Here is a 27,368-nt window from a genome sequence, read left to right as displayed (position 1 = left end):
ATGTGTGTGTGTGTGAAGGAGCCCCATGGGAAGGAGCCAAGAAGAATATATTGCTGACTGAACACAAACATTGACTTCATCAAAAAGCAAACTCTGATGTTCTCCATATGGTCACCTGGTACTGGCCTGCCATTCACTGCCACTAACAGCAGGGACTGCTACATACGTATGTCGCTTCACTGGTGGGTTTAACTAACCATCCCAGTCACCCATCCCACATATGTAGCCTACATACAGCATCTGACATAGAAAGACTGGTGTGTGTTGTCAGTGACACCGGTTACACAACTCACGATATGTCTGTGTGGGTTTCTTTGGAACGTTACGGGGGAGCTTCTTTAAGGAGAAAACTACAGGAGAGTAAAACAATAACAGGTGTATAATTCCATACACAACAAGGTTTGAATGTTAGAAAAGTCTGAGCCGTAGGTTGAGAAAATTCGAAACAACATCCTCGACTGAATAATGATGACTGGTAGACGCTAAATATTTGGAGACCATGAGCCTTGGTTTGTCCCCTCGTGTTTTGAACCCAAAACCAGAGCAGAGGGAGGGGTGAAGCAAGAGACAAGAGACAAGAGACAGACAAATTGGAAAATGAAAAAATAGCAAAGAGAAAAAATCCCCAGTGTTTGGTTTACTTTTAGTTTCAGGTACCACTCTCATTCTCAACTGAAATATTGGTTTTTCTTGGCGAACGGCCAGAGGTATTTGACCTCATTCACTTTTCACTGCAGGATCATTCAGTGAGCGGTAACCCCGCTCCCTAGGCGATGAACCCTGGGAGTATTATATTATAAATGATTGAAAAACTCCAACACACCAACCAAGGCGTAAGGGGAAAAAACAATCATTTACAGCCATATTTCATCTGATCATCATTCAGCTCTTCTATGAAACATGAGTGGTCCCATGACACTGACCTGCACCACCAGGAATGTGTGATTCACAGGAAGTTGGGTGGATTTGGCTGCTGAAAGAAGAGAGATGTCGCCCTATCTAGATTGGACCAAGCTGGAGAACCAATCTGTACTAGCAGATCTAGAAGAATTCTGCCAACACTCTCCTATGCATGTCAAATGGAACATGGCAGAGTTTGGAGAACTTTTGGCAATAACAACATATCTCCATCAGAAAATGTACAAACAAAGATCTCGAATTGCAGGGGTTTGCTAATGATATTATCTAACGGTCCAGAGAAAATAGGGATCTTCTTACCCTCTGTGTCCTGCTATATCACGGTGATTAGCTAACGATGTTCATCCAGGGACACAGAGTACAAAATGCAAGAGAGAAATAACCATCTGGCTGGTCCTGGCTGTGGCATGCAGCGCTGAGAGACCTGGGGCCTGTTCAGGAGATTGCAATGTTACAGAACATTCAGATGTGTTATGTAGAACATAGAGTGCATTCAGAAAGTATTCAGAAAGTATTCAGAAAGTATTCAGACCCCTCGACCCTCGATGTTTCCTCATCAATCTACACATAATACCCCATAATGACAAAGCAAAAACAGGTTTTTAGAAATGTTTACAAATGTAAAAAAAAAAATGAAATATCACATTTACACAAGTATTCAAACCCTTTACTCAATACTTTGTTGAAGCACCTTTGGGAGCGATGACAGCCTCGAGTCTTCTTGGGTATGACGCTACAAGCTTGGAACACCTGTATTTGGGAAGTTTCTCCCATTCTTCTCTGCAGATCCACTCAAGCTCTGTCAGGTTGGATGGGGATTATTGCTGCACAGCTATTTTCAGGTCTCTCCAGAGATATTTGATCGGGTTCAAGTCCGGGCTCTGGCTAGACCATTCAAGGACATTCAGAGACTTATCTCGAAGCCACTCCTGCGGTGTCTTGGCTGTGTGCTTAGGGTTGTTGTCCTGTTGGAAGGTGAACCTTCGGCCCATTCTGAGGTCCCAAGGGCTCTGGAGCAGGTTTTCATCAAGGATCTCTCTGTACTTTGCTCAGTTCAACTTTCCCTCGATCCTGACTAGTGTCCCAGTCCTCGCCGCTGAAAAATATCCACAAAACATGATGCTGCCACCACCATGCTTCACCGTAAGGATGGTGCCAGGTTTCCTCCAGACGTGACGCTTGGCATTCAGGCCAAAGAGTTCAATCTTGGTTTCATCAGACCAGAGTATCTTGTTTAAGTACCTTTTGGCAAACTCCAAGTGGGTTGTCATGTGCCTTTTACTGAGGAGTAGCTTCCATCTGGCCGCTCTACCATAAAAGCCTGATTGGTGGAGTGCTGCAGCAATGGTTGTCCTTCTGGAAGGTTCTCCCATCTCCACAGACGAAGTCTGGACCTCTGTCAGAGTGACCATTGGGTTCTTGGTCACCTCCCTGACCTTGGCCCTTCTCCCCCAGTTTGGCCGGGCGGGAAAGCTCTAGGAAGAGTCTTGGGGGTTCCAAACTTTTTCCATTTATGATTGATGGAGGAAACTGTTGTCTTGGGGACCTTCAATGCTGTCTCGGAGCTCTACGTACATTTCCTTCGATCTCAAGGCTTGGTATTTGCTCTGACATGCACTGTCAACTGTGAGACCTTATATAGACAGGTGTGTACCTTTCCAAATCATGTCCACAATTGAATTTACCACAGATGGACTCCAGTCAAGTTGTAAAAACATCTCAAGGATGATCAATGGAAGCATGATTCAACTGTGCTCAATTTCGAGTCTCATAGCAAAGGGTCTGAATACTTATGTAAATAAGGTATTTCTGTTTTTTGTTTTTAATACATTTACCAAAATTTCAAAAAAACTGTTTTTCTGTCATTATGGGTTATTGTGTGTAGATTGATGAGAAAAATATATATTTTAGACATTTTAGAATAAGGCTGTAATGTAACAAAATGTGGATAGTTTCCGAATGCACTGTATATGGTTGTCTGTGAAGAACAATAGGATATCATGAGTTGACTCTATTTGTTACATTTCTATCTGCAGTTTTGCGAATATTTTGCCTCATGGAATTCACCCCTGGTCCTAGCTCCTAATCTGGGGCTGTGGACTGGACTGGAGGTATCCCATCCTACTCATTATTCTCTTCTGGGCATTAAAAGGAAAATCCTGCTGAATGTCTCCAGAGTAACATTCCCTGGGGTTATTTATTCAGGAATGTTAATGTGCTTAGAATCTGCATGTATGGCCCTTAATGTGGCCCCTATCAGGCAGCCGATCAGACGTACCGTCTCTCTGGTTGCGGTCCTTCTAGTTAACCAACAACACTGATGCAAAAGGAATCCGTTGACGATGTCATCTATCTGAATGATGGGTGCTTTAGAGGAGCATGGCCATTATAGATGTCTTTATGTCCATCAGATCCTATCAGAAGCTCTAGAGTAGATGGAAGGCAAACATTAAAGTTGTAGGAATTAGCTGACGGTATGACCATTTTGGGGTAATTCTTGGCTTCATGTTTTCCCTGTTGCACTTGCTCTCATGTCTTGTTAGAGATTCAGGAGGACTTGAGTACATCCTGGGTATGATCCACTGTAAATATTTACATGTGCATGTCTTCTTCTTATTCCGTCTCCAGTGAAGAGGTCGTAGGGTCCTCGTTTGCTGATGTGGCGACTGAGGAGCACCTCAGTGAAGGTCGGTAAATTGTAGGCACCAGGACACAGACCAGAGTCCTGAACACAGAGAAGGAAACATCAAACACCCATAAGCATCTGTCTGTGTTGTCTCTGTCTGTGTTGCTGCTGGTGAAAAACTAAATGTCCCCCTTATTCCCCAAATAAACTTTGTTCATTCATTCATATATTCCGTTTCCCCTATACAGTAGAAGTCTGAAATGTTTGGTTGGAGTCATTAAAACTCGTTTTTCAACCACTCCACAGTTTCTTGTTAACAAACTATAGTTTTGGCAAGTCGGTTAGGACATCTACTTTGTGCACGACACAAGTCATTTTTCCAACAATTGTTTACAGACAGATTATTTCACTTATAATTCACTGTATCACAATGTCTTCTTCTTCAGTCTCCATTCTCCTCTCAATGATCTTGTTAGTCTATCAACTGGCTCCACTGCTCTTCATGGCATTATAAAGCATAAATACCCAAAATGCAACACAATTACAAATCTGAGAGAGGTTCTCTCTACACGTACGATCCATGACGTTTTACAATCACTTCATCTCTCTGTAGGCTCCTAACTGAAACCAGCTGTATGGTCCTGGCCTGGGCCATGTAAATAAATATGCATGAGGCAGAGCTATCTATTAACAATGCTTTTCCTTTTGCTGATTTCCCCTCTTTTCCCATTCTCCGTCAGTTAAAGCTGTGTACCAAACTTCCCCTGAGGAGAATTTGAGCAATTGTCAAATTCCTTGTGGATAGTGTATTTTCTGACATGGATATGTTGAGACCTCAACACTTGAGTGTTTATATTTTCTTCAAGAAAAGTAAACTGCCTGTTGAGTTCATTGAGTGTTTTCTTGCGTAATTGCGCAATAAAAGTCCATAAAGCTCCCCACCCAACCCAACTGGTTTTTGTTTGCTAGTCGAGGCCCTTCCAAAAATCATGTGACCCAGGAGGATTTCCTTCCTGGCCCAGTGGCCTCGTTTGTAACACCGTGTTTTTCTGACCCCCGACCCGACCCGTCGCATGCAAACCCATACGCCACGCTTTGCTATCATCATCATCATGGACTCAACGGGACAAGGACTGAAATATATCAAATCAAATCAAATTTTATTTGTCACATACACATGGTTAGCAGATGTTAATGCGAGTGTAGCGAAATGCTTGTGCTTCTAGTTCCGACAATGCAGTGATAACCAACAAGTCATCTAACTAACAATTCCAAAACTACTGTCTTATACACAGTGTAAGGGGATAAGGAATATGTACATAAGGATATATGAATGAGTGATGGTACAGAGCAGCATACAGTAGATGGTATCGAGTACAGTATATACATATGAGATGAGTATGTAGACAAAGTAAACAAAGTGGCATAGTTAAAGTGGCTAGTGACATAAGAATGCAGTCGATGATCTAGAGTACAGTATATACATATGCATATGAGATGAATAGTGTAGGGTAAGTAACATTATATAAGGTAGCATTGTTTAAAGTGGCTAGTGATATATTTACATCATTTCCCATCAATTCCCATTATTAAAGTGGCTGGAGTTGGGTCAGTGTCAATGACAGTGTGTTGGCAGCAGCCACTCAATGTTAGTGATTGCTGTTTAACAGTCTGATGGCCTTGAGATAGAAGCTGTTTTTCAGTCTCTCGGTCCCAGCTTTGATGCACCTGTACTGACCTCGCCTTCTGGATGATAGCGGGGTGAACAGGCAGTGGTTTGGGTGGTTGATGTCCTTGATGATCTTTATGGCCTTCCTGTAACATCGGGTGGTGTAGGTGTATGCGTTGTGCAGACCTCACTACCTCTGGAGAGCCTTACGGTTGAGGGCGGAGCAGTTGCCGTACCAGGCGGTGATACAGCCCGCCAGGATGCTCTCGATTGTGCATCTGTAGAAGTTTGTGAGTGCTTTTGGTGACAAGCCGAATTTCTTCAGCCTCCTGAGGTTGAAGAGGCGCTGCTGCGCCTTCTTCACGACGCTGTCAGTGTGAGTGGACCAATTCAGTTTGTCTGTGATGTGTATGCCGAGGAACTTAAAACTTGCTACCCTCTCCATATGCTCCTCTATCTATTTAAACAAACATAGATGTGTGTGTGTGTCCTGGTCTGGTCCAGTCAGGTCTAGGACAAACAGATCCTCTCCCTACTGGTGTGAGTCTCTCTGGTTGTGGTTTTATATCCACTTCTCAGCGCCCTTCAATACTTCAAGCCTCAACTGGTTTGGCAGAAAACCAGGGTTACTCCACAAATAACCCACAAACCCATTTTATGATTCATAAATAATAAATCACAGCTAATTTCACTGACAGCTGTAGTAAAACCTAATCTGCTTATAATGGTGGCCTTCAATGACATCCACATCTAGACCCCATTTCTGCTGTTTGTTTCATTTAACGATTTCCCTGAAACTGGAAGACAGAAGCCGGAGTTGTAAAACATCAACATAACACTTTCAAAGCCAACTTTGAATGGACAGCCTACCTCATGTAACGCTGAACCCTCCGGTCATCAGACTGAAAACATTCACCTGGAGACTAATATTTCACTATCCCCTGTGGCATTAGTAATCTCATTTTTATATTCACTAACTTTACTATTGACTAACCTCTCAATCTTTGAGGAAATGTTGTGCCAACAAGTTGCTGTGCAACTGCAAATAGTGATCTAACTTATGTTTTCCTCATATCAAATCAGAGAGACTGCCATAAGCCAACTTTGACAGTGAAGGGCAAAACATGTTTCATATTTCAGGCTTGACATGGAATACAAACGTACAAACACTTCTATCTCTGATTGGACTGTGATTTCGTTGGTTTCCCTAGCAGTGAAGTCATGAAGTTATAGTGCCCTCTATAGACCTTCTTCACACATAACAAGTAACTGTGAATCAGGTTACAGGATCTTTCATTTTATTTTCTCAAAGTGTGTGTGTGTGTGTGTGTGTGTGTGTGTGTGTGTTGATGTTGTGTTCAAGATTGAGCTGGTGCTTAAGTCTTTTCTCAACCTGAGGAGTGTAGAGCTGCAGCGGCCGAAACCTCATCTGGCGGCCGATAATAGGGCATCCTATGTGGGGGAATGTTGATGGGTTTCAGCCTCTCCCTGGAAAATCAAACTGGGATTTAACATGTTTCAGCATGGGTCTACTGGTCACAGATGATGTCGAGTGTGGTATGATCCGTGAGCCAAAGGTCAACAAATAAGTATAAAAAGTTATAATACTTTGACGAGAGAGATCCATAACTATGTTACATAACATTCCCTATTTTGGTGTGTATAACTCCAATAACAGAAGACTGTTCACAGAAAGTATTCATACCCCCTTATTATTTTGCTGTGTTTTACAGCCTGAATTCAACGTGTATTAAATAAATAAAAATCTCACCAATCTACACACAATACCCCATCATGACAAAGTGAAAACATGTTTTTAGATTTTTTTGCAAAGTATTGAAAATGAAATACAGAAATATATAATTTATGTAAGTATTCACACCGCTGAGTCACATTTGGCAGTGATTACAGCTGTGAGTCTTTCTGCGTAAGTCTCTTAGAGCTTTTGCACACCTGGATTGTACAATATTTGCACATTATTTAGTCAATTGAGTTGTTGGTCATTGCTAGACAGCCATTTTCAGGTCTTGCCATAGATTTTCAAGCTGATTTAAGTCAAAACTGTAACTAGGCCATTCAGGAACATTGTCGTCTTGGTAAACAACTCCAATGTATATTTGGCCTTGTTTTTTAGGTTATTGTCCTGTTGAAAGGTGCATTTGTCTCCCACTGTATGTTTGAAAGCAGACTCTAGGATTTTGCATACCCATAACATGATGCAGCCACCACCATGCTTGAAAATATGAAGAGTGGTACTCTGTGTTGTGTTGGATTTTCCCCAAACATAACACTTTATATTCAGTACATACAATTCATTTATTTGCCACATTTGCAAAAAGGATGCATGTTTTGGAATAGTTTTATTCTGTTATGTAGGTTAGTATTGTGGAGTAACTACAATGTTGTTGATCAATCCTCAGTTTTCTTCTATCACAGCCATTAAACTCGAACTGTTTTAAAGTCACCATTGGCCTCATGGTAAAATCCCTGAGTGGTTTCCTTCCTCTCCGACTCCTGAGTTAGGAAGGACGTCTGTATCTTTGTAGTGACTGGTTGTATTTATACACCATCCAAAGTGTAATTAATAACTTCACCATACTCAAAGGGATATATATATATTTTTACCCATCTACCAATAGGTGCCCTTCTTTGCAAGGCTTTGGAAAACCTACCTGGTCTTTGTGGTTCAACCTGTGTTTGAAATTCACTGCTCGACTGAGGAACCGTACAGATAATTGTATGTGTGGGGTACAGAGATGAGGTAGTCATCAAAAATCATATTAAACACTATTATTGCACACAGAGTGACTTGTTAAAGCAATGTTTTACTCTTGAATTTCAGCTTGCCGTAAAAAAGGGCTTAAATATTTATTGACTGTAGACATTTCAGCTTTTCATTGCACTTTGACATTATGGGGTATTGTGTGTAGGCCAGTGACACACGAATCTTAATTTAAAATGTGGAAAAAGTCAAGGGGTGTGAATACTTTCTGAAGTCACTGTATTACTGTAGCTTTCCCATCACATTGTTACTAAGCAGATGTGAACTTATAAATATAAATGATTCTGTGAATGTATTCTGTGAGTTTCATAAATAACACACATCAGTATTAACTAACCTCTTCCCAGCCACAACGTAAAACTAAGCCCTCAGAAGAAAGGTTGACCTTACTGGTTGAAGTTGTCCTTGTGCAGGTCATGTAGATATCTGGGCATGCGGGACTTGAAGACGTAGCGATAGCCAGCGTTAACGCTTTTCTTTAGACTTTTCCTCGTTCGCTTCTTAGCCAGGTTGTAACGGCCCACTCCTACTGTGGTCTGGTTGAGGTGAAGAGAAGTGGGTGTCAAGATAAGATTGAAGGTCTTTCCTCAACTTAAAACAGGTCTATTTGGTCAGTATAAAGAAAAAGAAAAGTAAAAACAAGATGAAGATTGATGATGTCAACATCACTCACATAGTTCCCCTGCATCAGCCTCTCGGCCCTCAGGGTGATACGAGGAGAGGAGGAGAGGAAGGGAGGAGGGTTGCGGTTCTCCACTTTGGGCAGACCAACATCTTCATAGAATCCATGACCAGAGTGTCTCTGCTGTTATTGTTTGATGTGAGTTTGAGGTATAAGACTGGAGGTGAGCCAGGTAACTACATCTGATTACTACATCTATGCTGCTAAAAGAGCAGGAACATATTCTGAATATCACTCTAATTGCATGGATATGATCACTTGTAAACTACTTGATATTTTAACTATGTTAGTCTACAATACAATGTGTTTACATTGTAGAATACTCATTTACATGAGTCGACTATGACAGGGCTGTACTGACCGCTGGCCGTGGGTACTGGGGCAGGGAACCCAGGTAGATGCGTTCTGTAGGGAGGGAAGGGTACTGCTCTAGGGTGCCAAACTTGCCGTGGTGTCTTTTCTCTGGTCGCAGAACGTCCTCACATAAGACCTTTGCTGGCTTGGCGACCGTAGCCAGATTCAGATTGGCTTTTTTCTAGGGCAGGAAGGAGGCAAAATAACCCAATTATTCAGAAATAGCATGTGAAGGTATGTCCTCAAGACAAGCAACATTCAAGCAGGGTTTTAGGTTGAAATACACATCAAACATGAGGTTTCCTTTTCAACTGCTTATCACAACGGAAAGAAAATTATGAAACATAATGTAGTACGAAAAATTATAATTTAATCAGTTCACGATGGAATGGATCAATTATCAATCTTCACAGAGGATCATGATGACATATCATGAGATATCAATTCTCCATTTTGTCTGTCAATTCCTCTACATGCACTTTAACAGCTCTCTTAACACTCAATGGCGCTCCCTTCACCCTTTTGAATATGTAATTCTTATAATTGTTCTTAAATATATATTTTTTATTGAACCTTTTATACAGGTTATTCTAATTGAGATCAAATCTAATTGAAGGGCCTAGTTACCGGGGCAGCAACATATCCACAGGTGATTGGCTTGTCTCGTCGGCCAGTGAAGAGGTCGTAGGGACCTCGTTTGCTGATGTGGCGACTAAGGAGCACCTCAGTGAAGGTCGGTAAGTTGTAGGTACCAGGACACAGACCAGAGTCCTGAACACAGAGAGAAGGAAACATCAAACACCCATAAGCATCTGTCTGTGTTGTCTGTGTTGCTGCTGGTGAAAAACTACATCTCCCCCTTATTCTCCCAATAAACCTTGTTCATTCATTAATATATTCTGTTTCCCCTATACAGTTGAAGTCGGAAGTTTACATACACTTAGGTTGGAGACATTAAAACTCGTTTTTCAACCACTCCACAAATTTCTTGTTAACAAACTAGTTTTATCAAGTCGGTTAGGACATCTACTTTGTGCATGACACAAGTAATTTTTCCAACAATTGTTTCCAGACAGATTATTTCACTGTATCACAATTCCAGTGGGTCAGAAGTTTACATACACTAAGTTGACTGTGCCTTCAAACAGTTTGGAAAATTCCAGGAAATGATGTCATGGCTTTAGAAGCTTCTCATGGGCTAACTGACATAATTTGAGTCAATTGAAGGTGTACCTGTGGATGTATCTCAAGGCCTACCTTCAAACTCAGTGCCTCTTTGCTTGACATCATGGGAAAATCTAAATGAATCAGCCAAGACCTCAGGAAAAAAAATGTAGACCACCACAAGTCTGGTTCATCCTTGGGAGCAATTTCCAAACACCAGAATGTACCACGTTCATCTGTACAAACAATAGTTTGCAAGTATAAACACCATGGGACCACGCAGCCGTCATACCGCTCAGGAAGGAGACGTGTTCTGTCTCCTAGAGATGAACGTACTTTGGTGGGAAAAGTGCAAATCAATCCAAGAAAAACAGCAAAGGACATTGTGAAGATGCTGGAGGAAATGGGTACAAAAGTATCTATATCCACAGTTAAACGAGTCATATATCGACAGAACCTGAAAGGCCGCTCAGCAAGGAAGAAGGCACTGCTCCAAAACTGCCATAAAAAAGCCAGACTGCGGTTTGCAACTGCACAAGGGGACAAAGATGGTACTTTTTGGAGAAATGTCCTCTGGTCTGATGAAACAAAAATAGAACTGTTTGGCCATAATGACCATCATTATATTGGAGGAAAAAGGGGGAGGCTTGCAAGCCGAAGAACACCATCCCAACCGTGAAGCACGGGGGTGGCAGCAACATGTTGTGGGATAGATGGCATCATGAGGTAGGAAAATGATGTGGATATATTGAAGCAACATCTCAAGACATCAGTCAGGAAGTTAAAGCTTGGTTGCAAATTGGTCTTCCAAATGGACAATGACCCCAAGCATACTTCCAAAGTTGTGGCAAAATGGCTTAAGGACAACAAAGTCAAGGTATTGGAGAGGCCATCACAAAGCCCTGACCTCAACCCTATAGAAAATTTGTGGACAGGACTGGAAAAGCGTGTGCGAGCAAGGAGGCCTACAAACCTGACTTAGTTACACCAGCTCTGTCAGGAGGAATGGGACAAAATTCACCCAACTTATTGTGGGAAGCTTGTGTAAGGCTACCCGAAATGTTTGACCCAAGTTAAATAATTTAAAGGCAATGCTACCAAATAGTAATTGAGTGTATGTAAACTTCTGACTCACTGGGAATGTGATGAAAGAAATCAAATCTGAAATAAATCATTCTCTCTACTATTATTCTAACATTTCACATTCTTAAAATAAAGTGGTGATCCTAACTGACCTAAGACAGGGACTTTTTTACTAGGATTAAATGTCAAGAATTGTGAAAACTGAGTTTAAATGTGTTTGGCTAAGGTATACGTAAACTTCCGACTTCAACTGTATTTTCATATCTGATACATCTGATCTTTTCTCCAATATATACACAGCAAAAAATCACATTCACATTTAAGGACTACTAACTCACCACTATGAGGTCTGGGAAGCGTTCCACTCCAGCACTGAAGTCCATCATGGGACAGGAGCCAATCGGCTTCCTCCTCCTCTCATCCAGCAGCCCAGATGGGATGCCCCCCTTCCCATAAGTCCCTGGGCCTGGAGTAGTTTGCTTCTGTCACATGACAAGGAGAAATTACAATAATACCATTAATCAGTTATCTTCTACCCAGTGGAGAAAAAGGAAACCGGTTCCTCTAAAGATTTCTTCCTTCTAGGGATTTTTCCCATGCCACTGTTCTGCTGCTCGTTCCTGAGTAGTCTAGGCTGAGTTACTGTAAAGCACTTGACCAATGTTATAGTACCACAGTGACATACTTGTATGTGAGTTTCGGTATGTGAGTATTTGTCTCTCTCTAGTGACAGGTTACTGCATTACCTTCATTAAGTCTTTAAACCTCTCCTCCCTGCTGTCACACACTCCTCTCACACTGTACGGCTTCTTACAGAGCTCTGTGAAGTCCTGGATGTTATACCTCCCTGGGCCTACCCTGCTTCTCTAGGTTGTGGAACAGCTTAGCATTAGTTACACTGGAACCTTCCACCAATATAATTATTATGTTTCATCAGTTTAGATCACATTTTTGATTGTTTGGTGGTAATATTAATTTCACACAGCTACATTTGTGTACAGAATCAAAATATAATTAGCCTTCATACTGGCTTCGACTGGAGCTGAAAAGTCCCTAAACCGTTGCCCTCATTACAGAAGCATCAATGCATCTATATAGGACATGACAGACCAAACAAAAATAACAGGGTCTATTTCAGTGTCGGTTCTGTGATGTCGTGAAGTGATAGATGCTGTATGAAACAGAAATAATTCCCCAACAGATACAAGTCATCATCATTATGATGGATGCTGCTCCCTCACCAGGAAGCGGTTGGTCAACCATGTGTCTCTATACAGCAGGTGGGGCATCTGAGCCTGCTGGGCCATCTCCTGCCCCCTCTTCCATCCTGGTCCCATGGCCCTGCTCTGGACTACCTGGGGGCTGAAGTCCCCTGTGTCCACCTCATACCGACCTGGACCCAGGTTACGCTTCTGACACAGACAGAGAGATACACAAACAGGAGTGGAATAAAATAGAATTGAATAGAAAATAAAATATCACTTTATTATTTCAGCTGTAGTTTATTAGTTCAGCTCAACACATGCATTGCACACACACACATTTAGGAGGAGAGTCATGCAACGCCTTGACACATACTGTATCTTCCAAGTAAATTGTTTTGAAAATCACATCAAATCGAATGAGATACTGTAATGTGCTTTTATTTACCAAGTCACTTATCAGTCTCTTGCAGTGGTTGATCTCTGTGAACGTGCCAATCTTCTTTTTGGATGGGTAGACTCCTGAAACATCAAACCTTATTGAGAAAAATAAGATTGAAAGAGTTTATGATTGTTATTTATTTGGTGCTATAGACCTACAATATTATAATAGATATTTACAAGAGGTGTTTACAATCATTATTGTCATGTTTCATAGAGGTCATTTCATGGAAATATTAGAAGCAAAGAACCTTGCAGACTGTGTTCCAAATGGAGCCCCTGTGAACTTTTTGTTGCTCATCTTTGATCATAACCTATTCCCAGGCATTTCCAATCAATTACAGCAAATGTCAGATGGCTATTGTTTACCTGTCCCAGAAGTGACGTTAGTGCCAACTCTGACGTCATGTGACATGTAATTAAGTCGTTATCTGGATCCATAATGTAAGCCAGCATAAGCTTGTCAATTGTTTTATTATAGTTGGCTATACTAGACATGTGTTCATAAGTAAATTAAATAAATACATCTAACAATCGAAAAAAAAATGTATTCGTATGAAATTGATTTTTAAGTATCAAAACGTATTTTACACATGCTCGCATATTCTGCAGGTGCCCACTATCTCTCAGTTGAGCACGGGTTAACTACTTGCCGACTGCAGTTCATATTCAGGTTCTCCTAAATTACATTCCTGGTGTTTTTGTGTCGACGAGTGGCTTTGCCTCGGCACATATTAGGTTACCTGTTGTTGGCTGTCCACATCTGTCCGTCTCTGACAGTGATTGCGTAACAATATCGACGGCCTTTGAGAATAATTCATTAAACTATCGACGCATCCAGTTATTTCTCACGTTTTTGCAATGGCTCACGCTGCATTTGAAACCCGTCAGTGGAAAAGTTTGCTCCAATCTCTGAATGGAATCCTAGGTCATTATGGAGCGTTCATGAACACAATGTGCACGTGAGGTCTTTTTTTCAAGTTGACTATGCCTGCGGGCAAGCTAACATGTTTTGTGTCACAGGTAACTTGTCGGGGCTGATTTCTAATATACTGTTTGCTTGGATCGTTGCGCGTAAGCTACCCCTAAAGTTCTCTAACAATTGTATATTCAAGTAGGATTTCATAATATTTTATTATGGAAGAAGAGAGTGTGTACGACTCATTTCCAGATTTGAAAGAGCTGGAAAATAAAATTGTGATGAAAACTCCGGAGAGCCTGTTGAGGTGGAGGCAGGGGGATGCTTCGCTCCGTGCTGAGTGGAGTTCTAATCGTCCGGAGGTGAGAGACAACCGCACCAGCGATAGTCTGACCGACAAGATCAGAAACTTGAAACTGGAGATGGTAAGGATTCCTTTGCAGAATGCAATTTTGAATAGTTCTGTACGATTTGATTATACAAACTGTGTGTGTGCATTCATTTATTCTGTTCAGTTGTTCTATGATTGAGTCTATTTTTCAAAGCTATACAAATGCTGAAAAGAACTCTCCCACCAGACCATGTTTGGCTGGCATTAGTGACAACCACTTCACCTTTATTAATGACAGTTCTGTCACCACCTCACCCAACTGAGGCCCTCATTCAATTCAAAACATTTGAAGTCTAAATTCCTCTGCTCACTACTGTCATCTCACATTCCCTCCTTCCACAGGGCTGTCTGCGTGCTACAGACGTGCGGATCCTGCACCAGCTGGTGACGGTGCATGAGGCTATGGAGGCTGTGCGCTGGCTGCTTGAGGAGCGTGGCACTCTGGTCAGCAGCCTGACAAGCAGCCAGTGTAGCCTGGCTGAGGGGCCTGGGTCTGGCTTGTCCCCTTGCAGGGAGGGCCTGAGTCTGGCCCTAACTAGCTGGCAAAGTCCTCTAAATGATGCCAATGAAGAACCAGAAGAGTTGAAAGTACCGGATAGCATCTCTGGGGACAGCTTCTTCCATATGCTCACAAATGCAGTTTCTTGTAATGACACAGGGTTGACACTAGATGGCGATGTTAGCCCTCTTGAAAGAACAGGAGAAACTGGGACACCGCACTGTGGTCTCCCAGAGGAGAGACAAGGGGCCTCGGACGGTGAAATCGTGGGGGTGGAGGAACAGACCATTCCCAGTTGTGAGGTTCTGTTGGGGTATGACACTCAGTGGTGCTGGGTGGAGTCTCAAGACGATGTGACGTTTCTCTGACGTTATAAGCGCAATTCAAAAGATGCTTTATGATATGAAACCTTCCCTCTTCGCCTACCAAAATTAGATGCAATGGTGCCAGTTGGACATGAAGTGCCGTCCTGGACTAGAGGCGACATTTAAATTGACATTAGTGTCCATGGTGGACTGGATGAATGCTAGTAGCATTGTTCTCTAGAGGAGCAAAATCAAGGCGTACTCATATTTAGATTTAGCTACTTTGGTTTGTCAGTTGTTGCCCTTTTGCTTTTCAATGAGTCACCGTTGCCACTTTCAACTAGATGTAAATCAGATCGATGTCAATCATGTTCTCACTATCACATGTTTTGCTAGAGAAAGCTCATGTAGAGGGCTCAGCAGAAAATGCATTGACGTTGTGACATATCATAAATGGACGCAGACATTTGACATCTAAAAGGCCATTAAGCCCATCACAACTCCAGTATGATACTATAATGAACCCTTATCTTCTGGATGCAAATGTGTTACTCAGAATATTAATCTGTTGAATAAAATAAAAAAATTGCCCAACCATACAGTCTCCAGCTGCACATTTTCATTTAATAGGCCTAAGAATGCATATCATTGGGTGACTTCAAGACAGCGCGTAGACCTTTGTGTGCCCTGTTCCTGTCCGTTGGAAGTTGGTGAGCCCGACATTGTCCAGCAGCTTGGTGGGCTGATGACGTGTGAGAATGCCAGCTATGTCAGGAGATAACAGTAACCTACTGCTGTTTAATAATTATAGGACTGTGACCAGAACCAGGACTTAAGTCCCAGATACACACACATTATTTTAAAAACAATTATCACAACAATACAATCGTAATAGGACAAAGTTATTTTAATGCAGTGTTAAGAGGAACAATCCAACAGAGGACCACAAGAAATAGAAACTAAACACCTGTCAATAAGCATTTGTAGATTTGGTAGTCTAGTCTGGCAGGAAGCATGTAGAAAAAGACAATACATTGCTGATGCTCAGATGCTATGCACTAGAGGTCGACCGATTATGATTTCTCAACACCGATACAGATTATTGGAGGACCCCAAAAAAAAAAAGCTGATACCGATTAATTGGCCGATTTTTATTTATTTATAATAACAATACTGAACACTTATTTTAACTTAATATAATACATCAATAAAATCAATTTAGCCTCAAATAAATAATGAAACGTGTTCAATTTGGTTTAAATAATGCAAAAACAAAGTGTTGGAGAAGAAAGTAAAAGTGCAATATGTGCCATGTAAGAAAGCTAACGTTTAAGTTCCTTGCTCAGAACATATGAAAGCTGGTGGTTCCTTTTAACACTTCAATAATCCCAGGTAAGAAGTTTTAGGTTGTAGTTATTATAGTACCATTTCTCTCTATACCATTTGTATTTCATTAGCCTTTGACTATTGGATGTTCTTATAGGTACTTTAGTATTGCCAGTGTAACAGTATAGCTTCCGTCCCTCTCCTCGAACCAGGAACAACGACAACAGTTACCCTCGAAGCAGTGTTACCCTTGCAGAGCAAGGGGAACAACTACTCCATGTCTCAGAGCGAGTGACGTTTGAAACGCAATTAGCGCGCACCCCGCTAACTAGCTAGCCATTTCACATCACATCGTTACACACATCGTCGGGAGTTGATAGGCTTGAAGTCATAAACAGCGAGCTGCTGGCAAAATGCACAAAAGTGCTGTTTGAATGAATGCTTATGAGCCTGCTGCTGCCTACCATCGCTCAGTCACACTGCTCTATCAAATCAGACTTAAATATAACACAACACAGAAATGTGAGCCGTAGGTCATTAATATGGTCGAATCCGGAAACTATCATCTCAAAAACAAGACATTCATTCAGTGGAATACGGAACCATTCCGTATTTTATCTAACAGGTGGCATCCATCAGTCTAAATATTCCTGTTACATTGCACAAAAGTCAATGTTATGTCATAATTACGTAAAATTCTGGCAAATTAGTTTGCAATGAGCCAGGCAGCCTAAACTGTTGCACATACCCTGACTGTGTGCAATGAACGCAAGAGAAGTGACACAATTTCACCTGGTTAATATTGCCTGCTAACCTGGATTTATTTTAGTAATATGCAGGTTTAAAAATACATATTTGTGTATTGATTTTAAGAAAGGCATTGGTGTTTATGGTTAGGTACACAGAGCAACGACAGTCCTTTTTCGCGAATGCGCACTGCATCTATTATATGCAACGCAGGACACGCTAGATAAATTAGTAATATCATCAACCATGTGTAGTTATAACTAGTGATTATGATTGATTAAGTTTAATGCTAGCTAGCAACTTACCATGGCTTCTTACTGCATTCGCGTAACAGGCGGGCTCCTTGTGAGGCAGGTGGTTAGAGTGTTGGACTAGTTAACCGTAAGGTTGCAAGATTGAATCCCTGAGCTGAAAAGGTAAAAATCTGTCGTTCTGCCCCTGAACAAGGCAGTTAACCCACCGTTCCTAGGCCGTCATTGAAAATAAGAATGTGTTCTTAACTGACTTGCCTCGTTTCATAAAGTTGTAAAAAAAAAAAAAAAATTAAATACCGACTGTTGTGAAAACTTGACAAATTGGCCCTAATTCAAATCAGCCATTCCGATTAAATCGGTCAACCTCTACGATGCACACTGTATATATTTATCTAATTAGTTCACTTACAAGACATTCAAAGGCTCAGACAATTTACTAGATTTTGGGATTTTGCCAAACTGTAGGGTCATTTTAAGCTGTGTAACAGTTTGAGTGGATTTACAAAAACAGGTTCTCCATATTTTCTTAAATTTCAAACAATTCAATGGTCAGTGTTTCAAACTAAGCATTTGGAACAAAAAGAAAAAGTATGCTAGCTAGCTGCTAGTGCAAGTATTAGTGTGAAGGATACCGTGTTGGTTGTAGTGCCTAAAAGTTTGAGACTGGGCGCAGCACCCTCATTGGCTTAGTCGACAGTGGCTGGTCATCCTCCTTCAGCCTAGGGCAGAAGGCTGGTCTGAGGTAAGTTTGGCTGGCTGAATCCTGATCCAGGGTACAGTAGAAAGTGTAGAGACACGCCATCCTCACTGCATCATAGAAGCTCAGGATTCCACTGTCCACATCCAGAAAGACCCCAATCCGTCTGGGTGGGTTGGAGTCCGGTGCATGGAACGCAAATGCCAGCCAGTCATGCTGGGCAGAGAACTGCTGCTTGCTCTTGCTGTAACTCAGACTCCATGACTGGTCATCAGTGCCGAGCTTGCAGGTCACCGCTATCTGGGATGGGCCAAGGAAAGCTACACCGACAGCCCAAGAGGAGAGCCCCTCTACTTCCACCTCCCAATTGTGCACACCCTTGGAGGAGATAATGACTCCCATCACACAGTAAGGCCGATCAAGGTAACATGGTTCCTCATGTCGCTGGTCCTCCTCAGTCACCCACACAGAGCCAGAGTCAGGGTCCAACTTCAGTTTAGGGTGGGCACTTAATTCAGAAAAGAAAATGACATCTCCTACAGAGACATAATATTAGAGATACGAGCAAAAACGTTACTTTAAAATGGCTGACAGGAACAATTAGCTGGCCAAAAACACAATAGGCTTCTAATATACTATAGTTGTGTGAACGCTTAGATAGCCGAATATTGAACTAATCAGTCTAATAATTATATATATTTTTTAACTTGTGTTAACTGCGCTTCATGGAGACGGAGTACCTTGAAATGTTTTCTGGAGAGTCTGGAATAGGGGGGAGATTCTAGATGAAGCCACAAGCTTGGTTCCACTCCAATTACTAAGCTTCTGCATCTGACGGGAACAAATGTCCTTTTGAAGCAGGTCTGCCCTGCAACAGGGAAATTTAAGATCACTAATGTTCAGAATTTAGCAAGATGAACATAATGTGTAGCATATGTACAGTCTGTTGCACCAATTATTTACATACTTGTAAAGACTATTGTCAATGAAATACTGTGGTGCTGGTCATTTTTTTTTTTTTTTTTTTTAAAGGAATGACATTTAATTATTCTACTTTGAGGGAATTGTTTGTGGGTGGTGTCTTCAGCTATAATTCAGTCATAAAAATAATTTCAACTTACCACTCCTCATTCTTCAAGAGCTGTTTAATGAAATTGAACAGTTAAAATAAATCCTTATGAAAAGTAGCCATACTCTTAATGAATTGATAATTAGCATAAGTGGCACTGGGTGCACTGCCTACTGTTTTTTTTTTTTTGTGGTGGTGCCAAATCTCAACTCTCATTTAGACTTACGTCCCAGTACACTCCTAACCTGGACAAACCAGACAATGCTGTGCTCACCATTGTTTCAAATCAGCGTTCAGTCTTTCTTTAAAAAAAAACATGCATTATGCCCAAATCATGCTTTTGCTCTACCTGGAGCAGCACCAGGGGGTCACTGATGGTCTGAGTCTTCAGCAGGGTGTCCTGTGCCTGTGTCAGCCTGTCCTGCAGCCTCCTCAGCCCCTCTGTCCGCTGCTTCCCGTTCCTGCTCTCCTGCACCATGTCCACAGAGAACCTCTTCTGCCATGCCTGCTCCTCAAACTCCAGGAACAGCTTGATTCTGCGCAGGAAGGCTGTGCACTCACTTTGCTGCCTTTCCAGACTGGCCTGTTAAATAAATGGGTGACCGTCAGGAGTGTAGCCTGATTAAACCAGACAAACACTGCATTCACGCTGGGGCCAGACAAACACTGCATTCACGCCGGGGCCAGACAAACACTGCATTCACGCCGGGGCCAGACAAACACTGCATTCACGCCGGGGCCAGACAAACACTGCATTCACGCCGGGGCCAGACAAACACTGCATTCACGCCGGGGCCAGACAAACACTGCATTCACGCCGGGGCCAGACAAACACTGCATTCACGCTGGGGCCAGACAAACACTGCATTCACGCTGGGGCCAGACAAACACTGCATTCACGCTGGGGCCAGACAAACACTGCATTCACGCTGGGGCCAGACAAACACTGCATTCACGCTGGGGCCAGACAAACACTGCATTCACGCTGGGGCCAGACAAACACTGCATTCACGCTGGGGCGGAGTTGACTTGGAGGCCCCAGGCAGAAGCCAGTCTTAGTTAAATAGACATGGGCGGGGGCCTATCAAGGCTACTGAACAAAGAGCTGTTCGGAGCCAGCTCTTCTAGGTGAAATAATTAAAATGCCCCTTACTACTAAAAAGGTATTTGCGTTGCCACAGAACAAGGGTGGGCAATAATTGACTCGAGGGCTACGTCAGGATTTCAAAGTTCAACGGAGTACCGCACAGATTTAAACATTTTGACTGATTTGTTCACCAAAAGCAATTTGCAGGCAAGAAAAAAAAGGCAGTATTAAAAAAAAATGCCGCACCCATGTTTCATGAGGAAATAAAAGATCCCAGAAACGTTCCATATACACAAAAAGCTTATTTCTCAAAGATGGTAAACAAATGGTTTACATCCCTGTTCGTAAGTATTTCTCCTTTGCCAAGGTAATCCATACACCTGACAGGTGTGGAATATGAAGCTGATTCAACAGCCTGATCGTTACAGGTGCACCGAGGACAATCAAATGTGCAGGTCTGTCATAACACAATGCCACAGATGTTTCAAGTTGAGGGAGCATGCAATTGTCTTGCTGACTGCAGGAATGTCCACCAGATCCGTTGGCAGAGAATTTAATGTTTGTTTCTCTACCAACAACCACATCCAACATGTTTTAGAGAACGTCAGTACATACAAATGGCCTCAACCACCCACATCCAGCTTCTTAACCTGCGGGATCATCCGAGACCAGCCACCCCGGACAGTTGATGAAACTGAACTGAAGCATTTCTGCACAAACTGTCAGAAACCGTCTCAGGGAAGCGCATCTGCATGCTTGTTGTACTCACCAGGGTCTTGACCTAACTGCAGTTCGGCGTCGTACCCGAATTCAGTGGGGTACACGCTCACCTTCGATGGCCACTGGCATGCTGGAGAAGTGTGCTCTTCACAGATTAATCCAGATTTCAACTGTACCAGGCAGATGGCAGACAGAGTGTATGGCGTTGTGCTGATGTCAGCGTTGTGAACAAAGTGTCCCATGGCGGTAGGGATATTATGGGCAAGCATAAGCTATGGCCAACGAACACAATTGCATTTTATCGATGGCAATTTGAATGCAGAGATTGCGTGAGGAGATCCTGAGGCCCATTGTCGTGCCAGTCATTTGCCGCCATCATTTCATGTTTCAGCATGATAATGCACAGCCCCATGTCGCAAGGGTCTGTACAGAATTCCTGGATGCTGAAAGTGTCCATGTTCTTCCATGGCCGACATACTCCCCTGTCCTGTAACCCATGGAAAATGAGTGTGACAACATGCCACAATCAACAGCCTGGTCAACTCTATGCAAAAGAGATGTCGCGCTGCACGAGGTAAATGGTGGTCACACCAGATACGGACTGGTTTTCTGATCTACGGCATGACCTTTTATTTAAGGTATCTGTGACCAACAGATGCATATCTATTCCTTCACGTGAAATCCATAGATTAGGGCCTAAAACCGGTGAATTGACAGATTCTCATATGAACTGTAACTCAGAAAACTCTTACATTTTTGCATTTATATTTTTGTTCAGTGTACATATCGTCTGTTTTACACTTTCAAGTTAGGGATTCATAAATTGTGGGCCAATACCTATATCTGTTATTTTCCTAAGCAATATTGACAATACTGATATATTTTATGGACTTCAACAATTCTAGCACAGAAACAAACTGCAACCAAGTTATGTTCATGAGGCTAAAAAGGAAAATATGGCAAATGTCTTGAAGATGGGAAAGGAGAAAAACAAAAATTTAACCACAACATGAGTGAAATGCATCAGGGAAGAGCATAGTTAATAATTGTATGCAAAGTTGTCAAAACCACAATTGAAAATAATGCACAGTAACATGCTGACCAGACCGCACGCGTTGATTTTGTCCACACACACCAGACACGATCAAGACACGCAGGTTGAAAAATCAGAACCAACTAAATTAATTTGGGGACAGGTCAAAAAGCAAACAATTATGGCAATTTAGCTAGCTTGCTGTTGCTAGCTAATTTGTCCTGGGATATGAACATTGGATTGTTATTTTACCTGAACTGCACAAGGTTAACATCGACAATTAATCCACAGATAAAAGGGTAAACCGAGGTGGTTTCTAGTAATTTCTACCGCTTCTTCTTTTTGGACTTTATATGGCAGTTGGCAAAGAACTTTAAGGTGCATTACCACCACCAACTGGACTGTGGACCTCAGTTCATCTTTCAATCACCCACATGGGTATATGCTCCTAAAAACCAATGAGATAGGAGAGGTGGGACTTGCAGTGCATCAAGCATCACAAATAGAACCAAGTTCTATTTTAGAGCCTGGCTATGCAAACGCTCTTGAGCAGTATAGTGCAATGATTGACGCTCGCATGCCGCGCAGAGGGAAGCGGAAGACACATAGGCCTGTGTCTCAAAAACAGTCAGCTTTCAGGCATGGGGTCGTAATAGTGAAGTCGACTTCCGGGTTGGAGCGAGCAGTCGCATCCGCACTTCGGTCTGCACTTCGGTCTGCAGGTAGTATAACTTTTCATTACATTTCATTATAGTACAACGGTTTGATTTGTCTAATCTTAGCGATTTCTTCTTAGCTAGCTACATAGCCGTCTTTGTATCAAAGATAATTGCGTAATTATCGTATTTCGTCGTCCTAACGTATCTGCCCAGCAGCTAGCCAGCTAGCTAACGCCCACCGTCTACATAGCTAGCTACATAGCCGTCTCTGTATCAAAGATAATTGTGTAGATAATTGTGAATTCCATGCTGTCACAGTTACCAGCCCTTTCAAGCTTAACATCCTTATCATTTATCGCCCTCCAGGTTCCCTCGGAGAGTTCATCAATGAGCTTGATAAGCTCCTTTCCTGAGGACGGCTCACCTCTCACAGTTCTGGGCGACTTTAACCTCCCCACGTCTACCTTTGACTCTTTCCTCTCTGCCTCCTTCTTTCCACTCCTCTCCTCTTTTGACCTCTCCCTCTCACCTTCCCCCCCTACTCACAAGGCAGGCAATACGCTCGACCTCATCTTTACTAGATGCTGTTCTTCCACTAACCTCATTGCAACTCCCCTCCAAGTCTCCGACCACTACCTTGTATCCTTTTCCCTCTCGCTCTCATCCAACACTTCCCACACTGCCCCTACTCGGATGGTATCGCGCCGTCCCAACCTTCGCTCTCTCTCCCCCGCTACTCTCTCCTCTTCCATCCTATCATCTCTTCCCTCTGCTCAAACCTTCTCCAACCTATCTCCTGATTCTGCCTCCTCAACCCTCCTCTCCTCCCTTTCTGCATCCTCTGACTCTCTATGTCCCCTATCCTCCCGGCTCGGTCCTCCCCTCCCGCTCCGTGGCTCGACTGACTCTGCAGCTCCAGGGCTCTTTCCCCTGCGGACCTGGCATCCTTTCACTCCCTCCTCTCTACATTTTCCTCTTCTGCTCTAAAGCCACTTTCTACCACTCTAAATTCCAAGCATCTGCCTCTAACCCTAGGAAGCTCTTTGCCACCTTCTCCTCCCTCCTGAATCCCCCCTCCTCCCTCTCTGCAGATGAAATCTCAACCATTTTGACATCCGATCCTCGTTTGCTAAGTCAAACGACACCGCTGGTTCTGCTCACACTGCCCTACCCTGTGCTCTGACCTCTTTCTCCCCTCTCTCTCCAGATGAAATCTCGCGTCTTGTGACGGCCGGCCGCCCAACAACCTTCCCGCTTGACCCTATCCCCTCCTCTCTTCTCCAGACCATTTCCGGAGACCTTCTCCCTTACCTCACCTCGCTCATCAACTCATCCCTGACCGCTGGCTACGTCCCTTCCGTCTTCAAGAGAGCGAGAGTTGCACCCCTTCTGAAAAAACCTACACTCGATCCCTCCGATGTCAACAACTACAGACCAGTATCCCTTCTTTATTTTCTCTCCAAAACCCTTGAACGTGCCGTCCTTGGCCAGCTCTCCCGCTATCTCTCTCAGAATGACCTTCTTGATCCAAATCAGTCAGGTTTCAAGACTAGTCATTCAACTGAGACTGCTCTTCTCTGTATCACGGAGGCGCTCCGCACTGCTAAAGCTAACTCTCTCTCCTCTGCTCTCATCCTTCTAGACCTATCGGCTGCCTTCGATACTGTGAACCATCAGATCCTCCTCTCCACCCTCTCCGAGTTGGGCATCTCCGGCGCGACCCACGCTTGGATTGCGTCCTACCTGACAGGTCGCTCCTACCAGGTGGCGTGGCGAGAATCCGTCTCCTCACCACATGCTCTCACCACTGGTGTCCCCCAGGGCTCTGTTCTAGGCCCTCTCCTATTCTCGCTATACACCAAGTCACTTGGCTCTGTCATAACCTCACATGGTCTCTCCTATCATTGCTATGCAGACGACACACAATTAATCTTCTCCTTTCCCCCTTCTGATGACCAGGTGGCGAATCGCATCTCTGCATGTCTGGCAGACATATCAGTGTGGATGACGGATCACCACCTCAAGCTGAACCTCGGCAAGACGGAGCTGCTCTTCCTCCCGGGGAAGGACTGCCCGTTCCATGATCTCGCCATCACGGTTGACAACTCCACTGTGTCCTCCTCCCAGAGCGCTAAGAACCTTGGCGTGATCCTGGACAACACCCTGTCGTTCTCAACTAACATCAAGGCGCTGGCCCGTTCCTGTAGGTCCATGCTCTACAACATCCGCAGAGTACGACCCTGCCTCACACAGGAAGCGGCGCAGGTCCTAATCCAGGCACTTGTCATCTCTCGTCTGGATTACTGCAACTCGCTGTTGGCTGGGCTCCCTGCCTGTGCCATTAAACCCCTACAACTCATCCAGAACGCCGCAGCCCGTCTGGTGTTCAACCTTCCCAAGTCACCCCGCTCCTCCGCTCTCTCCACTGGCTTCCAGTTGAAGCTCGCATCCGCTACAAGACCATGGTGCTTGCCTACGGAGCTGTGAGGGGAACGGCACCTCAGTACCTCCAGGCTCTGATCAGGCCCTACACCCAAACAAGGGCACTGCGTTCATCCACCTCTGGCCTGCTCGCCTCCCTACCACTGAGGAAGTACAGTTCCCGCTCAGCCCAGTCAAAACTGTTCGCTGCTCTGGCCCCCCAATGGTGGAACAAGAGCGTCTGCTAAATGACTTAAATGTAAATGTAAGTCGTTCAAAACTGTTCAATATCTAGAGACAAATTCGAAGGAGGAAAACAGATACCAATCCATTTGTCACAAGCACTATAATAGCGTACATGGGAGATTATTCACGAGCGAAGTAGGACCTCAAGTGGAGTAGGATGGCAAGATAATTTAGTTTAATACATTAGTTATGCCAAGTTCACGAGGCTGCCTGATGATGTCAGGCCCCAGGCATGAGCCATCGTGCATAAATTTATTTTGTCCCCCTACACCAAACGCAGGTTAAAATATCAAAACAAACTCTGAACCAATTACATTAATTTGGGGACAAGTCAAAAAGCATTAAACATGCATGGCAATTTAGCTAGTTAGCTTGCACTTGTTAGCTAATTTGACCTATTTAGCTAGCTTGCTGTTGCTGGCTAATTTGTCCCATTTAGCTAGCTTGCTGTTGCTAGCCAATTTGTCCTGGGATATAAACATTGAGTTGTTATTTTACCTGAAATGCACAAGGTCTTCTACTCCGACAATTAATCCACACATAAAACAGCCAACCAAATTATTTCTAGTCATCTCTCCTCCTTCCAGGCTTTCATCTTTGAACTTATATGGTGATTGGCATCTACACCTTTACCACGACATCCGGTAAAAAAAAATGTAGTCTTTCAATCACCCACGTGGATATAACCAATGAGGAGATGGCGTGGGTACCTGTTTCTATAAACCAATGAGGAGATGGGAGAGGCAGGACTTGCAGCGCAATCTGCTTCAGAAATAGAAAGAGTTCTATTTTAGCCCTTGGCAACGCAGGCGAGGAATGTGGGTGCAATAATTGAATAACATGGATTTCTAAATTTATTTTGCGACGCTCGCGCACGCGACGTGTCCGGTCTGGTCAGCATGTAAATCTGCCACTACATGCACTCACTATTCAGACTAGTTTAAAACAGAAGTGGTGAGAGGAGCCTCAACATTTCATGTGGGGTTTGGGTTCATTTTCTTGCTGACATAGTCAACATGATAGGCTCGGTGTTACCTTGGAACGCGAAGCAGCTTCATCAATTTTTGCCAGGCCATTCTTTACTTCAGTCAGCCTCTCTTTAATACCCTGAAGTTTGACGTGACAGTTCCCCTATCAAAACAATTAAAGACATACCATTGATTAATTGTACAATTAGTGATTTACCAATTAACAAGACACATTCTAATAGATTTTCTGAAAATAGCGCAAACCCAAAGTATCTTCCATGCATGCTTATGCACAAGTGGCCAAAATGAAAATGAGACACCACCTCACCCTTAAAGTATCCAGCGCATCTGCCAGTTTCACGACGTTGTGCCCATCCAGGTGCTTGGCCTCGGCAGGTAGCATGCAGTAGGCACACAGGGGGGTCTGGTCTGTCTCGCAGTAAAGTTCCAGTTCCTTCCCGTGCTCTTTGCAGAGTCTGCCAGTGTCACCCATCGGGCTCACCAGAACGTGTTGGCGCAGTACAGCGTTCTCCAAGTGTGGTATGATGTGGACGGTGCAATATGACTCTTTGCAGCTGACACAACTCTTTTCTGCGAACATCCTCTGATCACCTTTGCAAACAGTGCAGTAGACACCGCTTGCACGTTTACTGTGGTACTTTTCAATTATGTTGTTAAGTACCACGTTATTTTTCAAGTTTAACGTTGAATCGCACGGTGCAAGGCAAAGAGGACAGGTGTAACATATACACCGTCTCTCGAATCCACCTTCGGCATTGATGTTTTCGACTTTCACCGCAGATCTTTTCAACTCCTTCACACAGCCTTCACAATAATTATGACCGCAGGGCAAAGTCACAGGCTCGACAAATATGTCACGGCAGACGGCGCAAATAAGCTCCTCGTCAAGAGATATGACCTCCATGCCAAACAAATGTACTGTTCAGAATATAACCAAAACGAGTGGGTTCTCTTCAATAACTAGGTAAGTTGGTTGTGATGAAATCGAAAATTGAGAAGAGAAATTTATAAGTGCTTCGTCCAATCAAAACGGTCCGTTCCAAATGTGAATGTCACGTGACTTTACTGTACAGCTTTTGAATCCG

General features: G+C 43.3%; 3 protein-coding genes across 4 annotated transcripts; 1 reads left to right on the top strand and 2 right to left on the bottom strand.

Moving 5' to 3' along the window:
• Window positions 1–3,478: 3,478 nt before the first annotated feature.
• Window positions 3,479–13,222, bottom strand: LOC115114602 (ciliary microtubule-associated protein 2-like). The gene is made up of 10 exons (XM_065013613.1): window positions 13,173–13,222; window positions 12,929–13,016; window positions 12,520–12,690; window positions 11,617–11,760; window positions 9,659–9,802; window positions 9,039–9,212; window positions 8,669–8,800; window positions 8,386–8,531; window positions 6,607–6,701; window positions 3,479–3,643 (listed from the first exon to the last, which is right to left on the bottom strand). Exons 1-10 carry the CDS (start codon window positions 13,220–13,222, stop codon window positions 3,597–3,599), a joined length of 1,191 nt encoding a protein of 396 aa, XP_064869685.1. The 3' UTR covers window positions 3,479–3,596.
• On the bottom strand, window positions 12,929–27,318 carry LOC115113984 (tripartite motif-containing protein 75-like). Of its 2 annotated transcripts, XR_010461801.1 has the most exons (7): window positions 26,591–27,318; window positions 26,330–26,425; window positions 19,478–19,711; window positions 19,181–19,200; window positions 18,800–18,927; window positions 17,414–18,595; window positions 12,929–13,016 (listed from the first exon to the last, which is right to left on the bottom strand). XR_010461801.1 is itself a non-coding variant. In XM_065013526.1 (6 exons), the coding sequence occupies exons 1-6, from the start codon at window positions 27,185–27,187 to the stop codon at window positions 18,012–18,014; spliced, it is 1,659 nt and encodes a 552-aa protein (XP_064869598.1). In that variant the 5' UTR covers window positions 27,188–27,318; the 3' UTR covers window positions 15,925–18,011. The 2 variants fall into 2 exon arrangements, 1 of the variants encoding a protein (XP_064869598.1); XM_065013526.1 differs by lacking the exon at window positions 12,929–13,016 and having other exon boundaries at window positions 15,925–18,595.
• On the top strand, window positions 13,676–15,621 carry LOC115114603 (leucine rich adaptor protein 1-like). Its single transcript, XM_029642998.2, has 2 exons — window positions 13,676–14,265; window positions 14,574–15,621. Exons 1-2 carry the CDS (start codon window positions 14,059–14,061, stop codon window positions 15,096–15,098), a joined length of 732 nt encoding a protein of 243 aa, XP_029498858.1. The 5' UTR covers window positions 13,676–14,058; the 3' UTR covers window positions 15,099–15,621.
• Window positions 27,319–27,368: the final 50 nt, after the last annotated feature.

Source organism: Oncorhynchus nerka, linkage group LG9b (assembly GCF_034236695.1).
Source record: "Oncorhynchus nerka isolate Pitt River linkage group LG9b, Oner_Uvic_2.0, whole genome shotgun sequence".
Lineage (NCBI taxonomy): Eukaryota > Metazoa > Chordata > Actinopteri > Salmoniformes > Salmonidae > Oncorhynchus > Oncorhynchus nerka.
This window is presented reverse-complemented; position numbering and strand designations above follow the sequence as displayed.

What these genes read in the sequence shown, in the direction of transcription:
- LOC115114603 (XM_029642998.2), top strand. Translation starts at nt 14,059, where the DNA reads ATGGAAGAAGAGAGTGTGTACGACTCATTTCCAGATTTGAAAGAGCTG. An exon ending in GAAACTTGAAACTGGAGATG is followed by an intron (nt 14,266 to 14,573) that starts GTAAGGATTCCT and finishes CTCCTTCCACAG; the next exon opens with GGCTGTCTGCGTGCTACAGA.
- LOC115114602 (XM_065013613.1), bottom strand. Translation starts at nt 13,222, where the DNA reads ATGAGCAACAAAAAGTTCACAGGGGCTCCATTTGGAACACAGTCTGCA. An exon ending in TTTGGAACACAGTCTGCAAG is followed by an intron (nt 13,017 to 13,172) that starts GTTCTTTGCTTC and finishes TTTCTCAATAAG; the next exon opens with GTTTGATGTTTCAGGAGTCT. An exon ending in CCCAGTACCCACGGCCAGCG is followed by an intron (nt 8,801 to 9,038) that starts GTCAGTACAGCC and finishes AAACAATAACAG; the next exon opens with CAGAGACACTCTGGTCATGG.
- LOC115113984 (XM_065013526.1), bottom strand. Translation starts at nt 27,187, where the DNA reads ATGGAGGTCATATCTCTTGACGAGGAGCTTATTTGCGCCGTCTGCCGT. An exon ending in ATGCGCTGGATACTTTAAGG is followed by an intron (nt 26,426 to 26,590) that starts GTGAGGTGGTGT and finishes TTGTTTTGATAG; the next exon opens with GGGAACTGTCACGTCAAACT. An exon ending in TCTCCAGAAAACATTTCAAG is followed by an intron (nt 18,596 to 18,799) that starts GTACTCCGTCTC and finishes ATGTCTCTGTAG; the next exon opens with GAGATGTCATTTTCTTTTCT.